Source organism: Schistocerca gregaria, chromosome 1, assembly GCF_023897955.1.
Source record: "Schistocerca gregaria isolate iqSchGreg1 chromosome 1, iqSchGreg1.2, whole genome shotgun sequence".
Lineage (NCBI taxonomy): Eukaryota > Metazoa > Arthropoda > Insecta > Orthoptera > Acrididae > Schistocerca > Schistocerca gregaria.
The window spans coordinates 542,982,309-542,995,521 of record NC_064920.1 but is presented as its reverse complement, the minus strand read 5'-3'; the positions used below and the strand labels follow the sequence as shown (position 1 = coordinate 542,995,521).

Below are 13,213 nucleotides of genomic sequence, written 5' to 3'. Positions count from 1 at the left end.
AATATCAAGTTATAAATACCACATCATCAAAGCAGAACATGAATCAGGGACTAAGATTACATGTACTTGCATAAAGGAAACGAAGAAATGTTACACATCAGAGTAACAAATGACATTCTCAATCACCTAGCCATCCTTTTTTTCCTTGTGTCACCACATAAGTTGGTAATATCACTCTGTACACTCTCATGTGTTAGTATATCACAAATTTTGCAACAGATAAGGTATTAATACAAAAAATGAAATCTGAAAAAATAAACAGGCATTCTTACACATAATAACACTCGGGTTTCCCAAGCAAAAAAGAAGCAGGGATAAGAATGTTCCATATACTGACCGAGCATCTCAGGAATTTGCATACACAAAATGTAGTATAAAACAAGTCCACAAAAAGCTTTAACACAAATGCTGTAAGGCACTCCAACACTTGAATTTACTAAAATGGTAATGCCAATTCCAGAATGCATTGGCTGATACATAAACAACCACACTTAAGTAATGACAAAACTATTCATAGTGATTAAATTATATACCGAAGCATTAAATCTGAATTGCTTAAAATTACAAAATGTTGACAGGAAAATTATTCTATCAAGGTCAAAGCTCAGAACACAGGGAACGGTCCAAATGAATGAAGTGGGAAGTGTAGGGAAACTGAATTAAAAGTAATGGCCTACATATCCCACAAGCTTACAACACAAATGGTTGCTGAATCCAGACGTTATCATGGCTATAACACAAATGAATGAACTACTAGCATGCCAACCAAGGACACAGTTAAGTGATCAAAACTTGTCATTAAAAGAAACGAGAGGATATCATCATCATCGATAAGATTTTTTAACATCGAGATTGTTGGCAACCGAGTCCAATTTGGAGATAACTTTTAAACACGATATGCTAGGCTGTTTTACACAACATCACAAAACTAAAAAATCAACGATAATGCCGTTCAGAAACGATTTGTGAGAGTAAATGAAGTCGAACATATTGCACTTTAGGACACCAACTGTATTTGTGCATACCTACTCTGAATGTTACAAGGTACAGTAAAACACGCTACTATAAAGTATATTTACTTTGGACTCGCGCGTTTCTCCCAATTGCGATTCACAAATTGACAATTTGCAAACAAACTCTGATGTCGCTAGACACAAACTCCAATCACAAACAAACTATATTTTCATGCTGCAGCCATAACTTGACGTCACTGCAGTAACTAGATATCACAGCACAGGCTAACTTTCGCGTTAAAAACTAATTTTGCCTTTTTGTCATTAAACTAATAAAAAGATATTAACATTGGCCTTCTGTTCTAAAACAATAAAGCTACTGCATTACAAGTTAAAAATAAAACTGTAACAATACATGACATATCTTCGATAAGGATAAAACGAAAGTTTGTACCTGAGAACCAAACTTCCCCGCTCACCCAACATGTGCGTCACCACTGTGTACACACTTCCTCGTAGATTGACAGTACTACCATCACTCACCAAAGACACCCCGCAATTCTACGAAGCCAAGCCGGTACGGTACCTACGGTGAATAAGTTGCCCGGTGCGGTAAAATGTGAAATGTACGGGCCATCACAAATGGGAATAGACAGCTGTAATCCGATGCACCTTTCGCTCGTGTTGTTGTGGGCGAATCGCAGATCGCAACAATCGATTGATGATAGCATGGACCTCTCTTACATTACGATGAATCGCACACGTCATAAGACAATCTGTCGGCGAATCGTTTTCTTGGTATTAAGTGCGGTTACGGTTAAAATAGTTTCGTTTCACTTCGTTGTACGCACGTAGAATAATAACCGTATTTTACAATTTATAGTTATTCGGAGAATAAAACACATTCTGGAAAGTGAAGCTGAAGCCGGAGTTACTACTTTTATTAAGAAGAAATACAAGTGTAAAAACCTCAGATTTTGTAGTGATGAGCATTTGTAAGTTCGGGCTGTAGGAGTAGAAAGTCATACAAAGGTCATAGCTGTTGTCACCAAACAGAGAAAAAAAGCTGCAATGCATCTTCATACCATACACAACAAACAGCAATTAACCTCCGACTATAAATCTATTTAAAAAACAATTATAAATTGTAAAAGCAACAAAATTTCTAGGAATATGGATTTAGTTAAGTATGAAAAAGTACATACATATCAGTTACATTAATACGAAGCTAAGCAAGATATGCTTTGGCATAAAAATAGCCAGTAAGTGTGTAACAAAAGAAAGGTTAAAAATATGTAAATGCCCAAGCAGAATCATTACTGTGTTAGCCATTAGGTGATAATTTTTTGGAGTAACACGCGAACAAGAAAACCCGAATTTTTTGGAGTAACACGCAAACAAGAAAACCCGAATTTTTTGGAGTAACACGCAAACAAGAAAACCCTTTTCATAGCACAAAAGCAGGTCATAACGGCAACAAAAAGTACAACCCCGAGAAACTCTTGCAAGCAACATTTTAAAGCACTCCAGTTGCTACCATCGTCACTCATTGATGAAGTTACTTATAGAAAGGAAATTTCAGAGGCTAAAGCCAATTTAGTGTGCACAGATCAAGCAGTCTATACATATAACACCACGCAAAAAGTGGACCTTCACAGGGAGCATGCAAAGTCAACTCTCAGACAAAATGGATCACTGCAAACTGGGAAAAAGTTTATTATAAACTTCCATATCACAACGAGACACAAAAAGAATAACAAAAATTCAAAGTGGTCCAAAAACACATTTGCAAGATGGTTCTAGTACAGTGTAAGTGAATGTTTGTTGGTATAAATTTAAATTATTTTCTTATTTCTATTTTGTTTTTAAAATCGCTTTTGTTATCTACTGCACTATACAGGGCACTTGGAAAGCGGGGAGCAAGTACATAATATTTTGAATAGGAACCCTCATTCAGAAACGCACCATATCCGTTCTACGACAGTTTCAGTTCAGATGTGTAACGTTTGCTGAGAGAAAGAGAAAAGTCTCTGAGTTGACAGTTATGGTATGCAATGGGGTGCACAGGATGATGTGTATTACTTATAGTGGGGCGATACGCAACCTTCGATCTTACAGACTCCTATAGAGACAGAGGAAGATCTGCTGCCATGAGTCCTGGGTGCTACACTAGAAATTCAAGAGAGACCTGGTGGAGTGGAGAGTGTGTACCAGTTATTTTTGAATTAGGATGGGATATTCATATCAAACGTCATAAGTGAATATATGTACTGCAAAGGTACTGTGAACAGCCCAAGTCCCTTAAATGTCCAAAGCGTGATGTTGGGTGGACGCCAGCTATTATTGTGACTACACACTTTTGGGCTGTGAATCCCTTTTCTCTTAATGATGAATTAGCGCAAAATATAGTGTCATATGAAAGCAGTGAATGAAAATAGGCATAGCTGGCAAATTACTGATAAGTTTATAATCAAAATTTGCAGTAATGCTAACAGTGTAAGTAGCTGAACCTAACTGTTTCACCAGATCATCAATGTGTTTCTTCCAATTCAATTTCTCATCAATGCAGTCACCCAGACGTTTTGAATATTCTGCCCTAGCAACAGACTCCCATTCAAAGTCTGTATTTAACAATGGTGTTACGCCATTTACTATACAGAACTGTATATTTTCTCAAAATTTAGAGAGTCAATTTCCTCAAGTAGAAGTGGCTCAGTTTAACATCAGAATGGAAACAGAACAGAAATGGCATGTTTCTCGACCTGGATTCCTGTTAGAAATATTATGTAGTCACTTCCCTCTACAAGTCCTAGAAGTCTGTAACAGGAATTTATGAACACCCTGCACATAATATTAGGTAATACTATTACCTTAGTAGTAGAGTTACAGGGGTGTCGCCCCACATTCCGTTGTTGCCAGATCTATCCAAGATGGCGGTGATATAGTCATCAGAGATGGCATCATGTAGACTTGGCAACAGCGCATGACATCATTCAAGATGACGGATTTTGGTGGGAAGATAGGTCACTTGGGCTACCCCCACTAACCTAACCCTCCAGAAAAAATGGCGGGAAGTTCAAATTCCAACAGGATAATGTGTCATTCCTAAGAATATCGCTGGAAGATAGGTCACTTGAGGTTTCGCTGCTTATCTAAGAAAATCCTGGGAAGAAGGTAACTGGGATACCTCCTCTAGCCTAAGTCACCCGACCACCACTTCCTCCTACAAGCTGGTGCCAAGTTTGAATTTAGGCAGTAAAGAAAGCTAACTTGGGGTTTCGGTACCAACGTAAGAAAATTGTTGCAAACGAAACTCACCACCACCATTAACCAAAGTCACCAGGCTACAACCTCTTCCAAGAGGCAGGTGGAAAAAAGACTCACCCGCACTAGGCTAAACGGAGAGAGGAAGGAATGTACTTCATTTATCTGGGGACTATTTATTTACGGATGAAGAATATTTATCACAGAACACAAGCTCTGACATGCTCCACAGCATACAGAACTGCTAACTACTCCTACATAACTCATGTATAAGACACACACATGCTTGGTAATTGTAAACTGTCAAAAATAATACATTGCACAGCCAACAGACATGCGAACCTCTCGTAAATAATGCAATATAATTACGTCCATAGAGCCAAACAACTGGTAAATAATAATAATAATAATAATAATAATCCATCTAAAAGACTCTGCTTGCAAATCATCAGCTGGATAAATCATACAATAGTCTTTATTTAAACAATTAGATGCAGCACCACCACCACTCAGTGTGTTCGCCACTGTCTAAGTACATTTTGTCGCCATCAGAGGACGCCGTAGTGATGACTCAAGTACCATGTATCCGCCATGAGCTCCAGAGCACAAGTGGTAAAGTTCATATCACTATCACCAGAGAGCACCACCCTAACATCAGATCATGCCACATGTACCGTTATTCAAGATGGAGCCATACATTGTGTCCACCACTTGGTGTTCACCTAGTTCCTATTGCCGTCAGGACTTCGGGTGATGACTGAGGATCATCAGATTTCTCTCTCACACTGCTGTCATCTCAGCCAGGGCCATATACTCGTGCCAGACAGTCTTCTGGAAATATTCTCTGAGACTATGATCATGCTACTCTTCATACGTAAAACATATACTTGTTTCCTCCTTGTAGTCAATATAGCTCAATTGTATAAGTGATGGAACTATACTGACTATACACACAAATACTATTATTATCCTTCTAGGTGTATTTTCTATATATAGCTCAACTACATGACCATGCACGACTCATTTAGTATAATGGCGGGTTGGGTAAAGCACCCTCGCCATAAGAACTTTGTTGTCACTGACTGGTCATGTGAAAATTCAAGTGAAGAGCTGCAGAAGAAGAAGAAGAAGAAGAACAACAACAAAGGAATTCTCCTTCCCAATAATATACAAGCAATTATTGTAGGTCCATCCAACTGCGGCAAGACTAATGTCCTCATGACTCTGCTAATGCATGTAGACGGTGTCCAATTCGAAAATGTCTGTGTATTCTCAAAAACAATCTTTCAACCCAAGTATCGGCTATTGCAAGAGATATTGCGAGGTCTAGATGGTGTTACATACACAACATTCCGTGAAAGAGGTGATATCCCCCCAACTGAAAAAGCAAAACCAAACACTGTCTTCATATTTGACGATGTTAGCGTGGAAAACCAAGACCAAATTCGAAAATATTTGTGTTTCGGTCGTCATATGTGTGCTAACGTATTTTATCTAAGTCAAACATATTCAAGAATCCCCAAACAGCTTGTTAGGGATAACACAAACCTCATTATAGCCTTCAAGCAAGACAATCTGAATTTAAAGCACTTTTACCAAGCACATGTGGGAACGGACATGTCGTTCAATGATTTTGTAAAGATACGTTAAGATTGCTGAAACCATTCACAGTATGGCTAAAATGGCTCTGAGCACTATGGGACTTAACCTCTGAGGTCATCAGTCCCCTAGAGCGTATAACTACTTAAACCTAACTAACCTAACTAACCTAAGGACATAACACACATCCATGCCCGAGGCAGGATTGGAACCTGCGACCATAGAGGTCGCGCTGTTCCATACTGGAGCGCCTAGAACCGCACAGTCACCTTGGCCGGCCATTCACAGTATGGTTTTCTCGTTATTGATAAAATAAGAAAACTTAATGATGGTAGGTACAGGCGAAACTTTCAAGAGTTTTTGCATGTATAGCACGGTAGGAGAGATTAGGACATCAGTCTACGCCATATCATGGACAAATACGCGCTTACGTCCACCTCTCAACACGAGAGTATGGGTGTACACAGACAGAACATTCACTTGTACTTGGTTGCGAAAATTCAGGCTATGGCGCATAAAGTTGCAGGTATGCGCAGGGAACTACAGACGTATTACCGGACTCTTCTGAGAATGGTGAATGCATTAAATGAGCTAGTTAATCAGGTCAGTAAGGAAGTCACCGACTTAACTGAAAATGTTGATGCTATTCAAGGGAAAATAGATGTAGACTTCCTGGTTGTTGAGAAGGGCAATCAGGATCATAGTAAGAGGACGAAGAAAGTGACTGGGTATATAAAGCATCATGGCTCAGAGATATCTAATTAGTATACGCAGAGATGTCGACGACGAAGCAGAAAGTGATTAAAGTACGCAAAGCAGTTCGTGAGAAATTATGGCTGCTGAGGTTAGGGCATATGGATCGACAGCAAATACTAGGAGAGACCTTTGAGCTGGTTACTGAATCTCTCCGACAGCTCTCAGCAAAAACAAAAACACACGATAACGAAGGTGTCGCCATTGATGACTTCATTATTAGTCACGCTCCAGGTCAGGTAGATAGAACATACGGCGTTAGCAGGGGAAGGCCGTACATGTTGGGTGTGCATCCCATAACTGTAACTGAATACAAAATACAAATCGGTGATAGGCAGTTTGACAGAACACCCGGCTTAATTAATCTTATTTTCCTAATACCCATCATAAAACCCATAAATTATTCAGTTAATGATAAGGACATGTAATGTGAAATACTGCACATAACTGGTGTACACAAGATCACGAAGAGCCTCACCAACAGGAAATATAAAACATTATAAAACCAATACTTGAAGACGAAAACATCAACCACGACGGCAGCAGCGGTGATGGTACTGACATTGGGCTTAAAGCAGGGAACAATCGAATCCCGCAGTATATATATTATGACGACCCCAGCAAACTAACAGATCGACTCCGCTTGGTCATGGCATCAGCTGCTGCAGGTAATACAGCTCATTCGAATGAGGTTGCTTCGATAATCTCCGAGCTTCGAGAGAGAGGTATCATTGAATAAGTATGGAGATGGTAGTTGGAGAACTACACAAACCAGTACGAGAAACATACCTTCGCATGCGTGTTATGATTAAAGGGCTTGATGACTTGTGGCAAGGCCATCTTGTAGATATGCGGCAATATTCACATGAGAATAATGGATTCAAATACATTTTAATGGTTATTGACACATTCTCGAAATTTGCTAGGACATTACCGGTCAAGACAAAAACGCGTCCAAATGTTGCTGATGCTTTTGAACGTTTGCTACAGACAGGAACTTATCGATACCCGAACAATCTCCAAACCGATCATGACGGGAAAATCTACAATAGATATTTCAAGACAGTGATGCAGCGGTATGGAATACATCACCTCCCAACATTCACTCACCTGAAGGCGAGTATCGTGGAGCGCTTAAACAGAACAATAAAAGGCCGAATGTGGATGCGTTTTAACTTTCACGGCTCATAAAATTGGAGAGATCCTCGCAGAAATAATTGCTCATATAATAGAACCAAACATAGCACAATATAAATGCGGCCAATCGAAGTTCGTGATAATGGCCTCCTGGATACCGTATACTTCCACATTAAGACGCTGGATCCACGAAAACAAATTCAATGTAGATGGTTTGGTGCGTATCTCAAAACACAAGACAGCATTTGACAAGTCATACCTACCGAACTAGTCAGCTGAGATATTTACAGTCTCAAAAGTGCAGCGAACGATTTCTAGAACTTATATATGAAGGACAGTAAAGGTGAAGAAATTCCGGGATCCTTCTACACTGCGGAGATCCAGAAAATCTCAGAACCAGTCGTTTTTCTCGTGGAGAGTCATAAGACGACAGGGAAATAAGACACTAGACAAATGGCTTCGTTTTCCTTCTAAACGAAATAGTTGGATTGATGCCAGCGATTTACTATACAGGGTGAGTCACCTAACATTACCACTGCATACATTTCGCAAATCACATCAAATACTGACGAATCGATTCCACAGACCGAACGTGAGGAGAGGGGCTAGTTTAATTGGTTAATACAAACCATAAAAAAATGCACGGAAGTATTTTTTTTAACACAAACCTACGTTTTTTAATGGAACCCCGTTAGTTTTGTTAGCCCATCTGAACATATAAACAAATACGTAATCAGTGCCGTTTGTTGCATCGTAAAATGTTAATTACATCCGGAGATATTGTAACCTAAAGTTGACGCTTGAGTACCACTCCTACGCTCATTGATCGTGTGTATCGGAAAGCACCGAATTACGTAGGGATCCAAAGGGAACGGTGATGGGCCTTAGGTACAGAAGAGACGAACAGCACATTACGTCCATATGCTAACACCTTTCTATTGGTCTTTTCCACTGACGCACATGTGCATTACCATGAGGGGTGAGGTACACGTACACACGTGGTTTCCGTTTTCAATTACAGAGTGGAATAGTGTCCCGACATGTCAGGCCAATAGATGTTCAATGTGGTGGCCATCATTTTCTGCACGCAATTGCAATATCTGGCGTAATGAATGTCGAACACGCCGTAGTACATCTGGTGTAATGTCGCCGCAGGCTGCCACAATACGTTGTTTCATATCCTCTGGGGTTGTAGGCACATCACGGTACACATTCTCCTTTAACGTACCCCACAGAAAGAAGTCAAGAGGTGAAAGATCAGGAGAACGGGCTGGCCAATTTATGTGTCCTCCACGTCCTATGAAACGCCCGTCGAACATCCTGTCAAGGGTCAGCCTAGTGTTAATTGCGGAATGTGCAGGTGCACCATCATGCTAATACCACATACATCGACGCGTTTCCAGTGGGACATTTTCGAGCAACGTTGGCAGATCATTCTGTAGAAACGTGATGTATGTTGCAGCTGTTTGGGCTCCTGCAATGAAGTGAGCACCAATGAGGTGGTCGTCAATGATTCCGCACCATACATTTACAGTCCACGGTCGCTGTCGATCTACCTGTCTGAGCCAGCGAGGATTGTCCACGGACCAGTAATGCATGTTCCGTAGATTCCCTGCCCCGTGGTTTGTGAAACCCGCTTCATCGGTAAACAGGTAGAACTGCAACGCATTCTCTGTTAATGCCCATTGACAGAATTGCACTCGATGATTAAAGTCGTCACCATGTAATTGCTGACGTAGCGACACATGAAATCTGTGAAAGCGGTGACGATGTTGTATGCGCATGACACTACTTTGACTCAGTCTACCGGCTCTCGCAATCTCCCGTGTACTCATGTGTGGGTTCATGGCAACAGCAGCTAACACACCAACTGCACCCACTTCTCCTGTGACGGGCCTGTTACGGACCCGTTTGCGTGCTACGACCATACCTGTTGCATACAGTTGGCGGTAGATGTTTTGCAATGTGCGGCACGTTGGATGCTCTCTGTCCGGGTACCGTTCTGCATACACCCTGCAGGCTTCAGCTGCATTTCGTCGACACTCGCCATAGATGAGTGTCATCTCCGCCTTTTCAGAGTTCGAATACACCACGGCCACAGTTCCTACAACACTACACAATCACAGACGTCTGGTAACACGGTGTATTACAGTTAGTCTGCGTGCGGAGACGAATGCAGAATAACATTAGCGGCAAGCGCTACATGCGGACACTGCGAGAGCTAGACCAAACCACAACAGTGCACTACAGCCACACTCGTAAACAAGGTCGTCATTGTAAACATGTCCCTGCAGATGCTGCTCGCCGACCGTGGCCCGTGTTTGTTACAACACGCAACTGAACGTCGGAGGTTTCAAGCGTCAACTGTAGGTTACAATATCTCCGGATGTAATTAACATTTTACAATGCAACAAACGGCACTGATTACGTATTTGTTTATATGTTCAGATGTGCTAACAAAACTAAAGTGGTTCCATTTAAAAAAACGTAGGTTTGTGTTAAACATACTTCCATGCATTTTGTATGGTTTGTATTAAACAATTACACTAGCGCCTCTCCTCACGTTAGGTCTGTGGAATCTGTTCGTCAGTATTTGGTGTGGTTTACGAAATATATCCAGCGGTAACGTTAGGTGACTCACCCTGTATGAGTGTGCATTGCCCGCAATCACCACAGTAGCGTAACATGCACAATCGAAGACACATTAGAGGATGGGGTGGTGTTCTAGCCAACTACCTGTGGAATTACACATGCCTGCGTATAACTACTGCGGGCCTGGGACAAAGCTTCAGAAAAGCTTGGCGCGAAGTGATAAGGGAGTGAATCTGCTTCACGAAGCGTGTATGGAACACGACATTGCATACGCAGCAAATAAAGATCTATCAAGTCGTCACATTGCAGACAGGATTTTAGCTGACAAGGATAAGACGATATGGTAAAGAAGGTATTGGTATAGGTCAACGCATTGCAGCATTTGCTGTTGATAAAACCATACGCGGAAAAATCAAGTTGGGTTTAGGAGTGATGGATTTCAAGTTAGTTATGAACGCTGCACGTTGCGCACTAAACAAGAAGAAGAAGGAAGAAGAAGAAGAAGAAGAAGAAGAAGAAGAAGAAGAACAACAACAACAAGGCTTCTGTGAAGAATTGCATCCTGAGAGCGATGTATGCAGCTAAAAACGCAATGAAGCACAAAGATTCCCGAACAAGAACAAGTGGATCGGTTGAAACACCTTGAGTTCTACCAATACCCAAGACATCTGGTGGTTTTATTCCTTTTCTCATACAGGCCCTCTCCGCGCTCTCGGCTGTAGGGTCCCTCGCCGGTAGTGCCGCAGCAATTGCTCAAACGGTCAAGAATGCGTAAAACTCCCAAGTGCAGTTAGAAGATGCGAGAAGACATAACCGCGTGATGGAAGCCGCAGCCACCGGTAAATGACTATACATGAAACCCTACAGGAAGGGCCTTGGTCTACTCAAAATTAAAAAAAAAAGAGCCCATTAGCTGTCCTACCAGATCGGCCACTAACAAATAGACTTTCTTAAGTTTTTTATACATAAATTCATGATACCAAGATTCCGTGGTTTTTTCATGCAGGAATATTACCGAAGACTGTGGAAAACTGGTGAATGTGGTATTATGGATTTAGATCTTGCTGGAGGTCCCACTGGGTGGCGAAGTTATGAAAGATGCTGGGACAGTGTATTATTTCGACTCATTTGACGACCTGCAGCCACCTGAAGAATTACAGCAATACTTCACTCACAGAAGACATGTATTTTACAATTATCTACGCTCTCAGGACTTTAATATGCAACTCTGCGGACATCTGTGCATCATGTTTCTCTTGACGTTCACAAAGAAAGAGCATGCTATATAAGGAGTATATTTAAACATTCATTCATCAGTTTAGGTCCAGATACAATGTCATACACTTTGACATTGAAAGGACGGTCATCTTTATTGTGAGCAAATTATTTCCGCCAACTGATTTGAGTGCTGGTCAATGGAGTATTGCATTGATTGGACTGGGGACGTACAACAGCATCCCAAATATCACCGAGACCAACAATAAACTGCATCGCGATATTAATGGTGAAAAAGATATTCTGGAAATAGAACCTGGTGCATACGATATTCACGATTTAAACGACATCTTAAAACAATCTGGAAAAGGTATTGAACTACGTGTAAACATCAGTACACTTATATCTAAAATAAGAACTGTAAATGCAACGATTGACTTTAACCAGAAAGGTTCAATAGGACGCCTGCTTGGATTCACAAAAGGACAGATTTTGAAGGATCCAACTAAATTTTACAAGTCGAATCAGACAGTAGATACACTCTGTCAGTAAGATATGTATCGAGTGTAACATTTCAACAAACTTCTATCTCAACGATTCTCAAATACACAATATTTACGGATTCTTTCCCTCAGTTGCAACGGGGTATAAGATTTTTGTGACCCCAGCCGATGCAATATACCTTCCAGTGACAGCTCAGACATTAGACTATTTGGAGCTGCGTATTGTGGTTCAGAATAATCAACTTATTGACTTTCACGGTGAGGAAATCATTGTACGGTTACATCTAAGACGAGGTGGGCGTTCAGTATAAAACAAGTGCACGCCACCCACAGCACGCCACTTCACTCAGCAAAGTGATAACACCTGCGAACGAACTAAGAGTTTCTTGAAACAGTTGGACTCAAGCCGGGCAATGACATCATTCAATGTAACCAGTCCAGTAGAGTATGATGAGAGAATTACACACCAGGAATACTTCTCTCATAAACCTTTTGCCTCAACCACGTTTTACAAGAATGATGAAATCAGAATTGTCATACAGCATCAATAGACAATCATGCTTCCATGCAAGAGCTTAATACATCTCGAGGGGTCATTCAAGAAAACTGACGGCAGCGAGACAGTGGGATCAAAGCTGACACGCAACGCATTGGCATTCCTCTTCCAAGACATTCGCTATGAACTGAACGGTTCTGAGATCGATCGTACACGCGATATTGGCATAACATCGACCCTCAAAACATACGTCTCAGCATCACCAGCATATCTGTATAGTTTAGAAAATGTATGATGGTTCTTAGATGAGCCGGCGGATAGAGCAGTTCAAGAGTACAAGCTACTTACTGTATGCATACCTCTAAAAAGGCTTATGGGGTACTTTGGGGATAAGAGACAGATTATGATGAACGCTGAACAGGAACTCATTCTGGAGTGCGACGGACAATAACTCATACATTCAAGTAGCTCAAGAAGAGAATATGATCACCATCAACAGGATAATATGGAAAATGCCTCACATCAGTGTATCTGACGAGGAGCATTTGAAGCTTTTAAAGGTCCTGAAGTCAGGTACATTTCTCTCACTGACATTCCGCTCATGGGAGATCTTCGAGTACGCAGTTTCACCGACTGCGGGCAGACAAATATGGGCTATTAGGACATCCAGCCATCTAGAGACACCCAGATTCATCATACTT

The 13,213-nt window shown here is 41.1% G+C and overlaps 1 protein-coding gene across 4 annotated transcripts in view; it reads right to left on the bottom strand.

Annotated features, from left to right (window-relative positions):
* Positions 1–1,966, bottom strand: part of LOC126355834 (caspase-8) — a 116,544-nt gene extending 114,578 nt beyond the window's left edge. Inside the window, exon 1 of one of the 4 annotated variants that reach the window (XM_050006304.1) lies at positions 1,923–1,966. Coding sequence is in view for 2 of the 4 variants with exons in the window: in XM_050006287.1 (XP_049862244.1) it covers positions 1,497–1,684 (188 nt within the window). In the remaining 2 variants the exon portion in view is untranslated. Of the gene's footprint in view, positions 1–1,079; positions 1,378–1,407 lie in introns of those variants that run through there. The other 3 variants (XM_050006297.1, XM_050006287.1, XM_050006313.1) reach the window with 3 other exon arrangements.
* Positions 1,967–13,213: the final 11,247 nt, after the last annotated feature.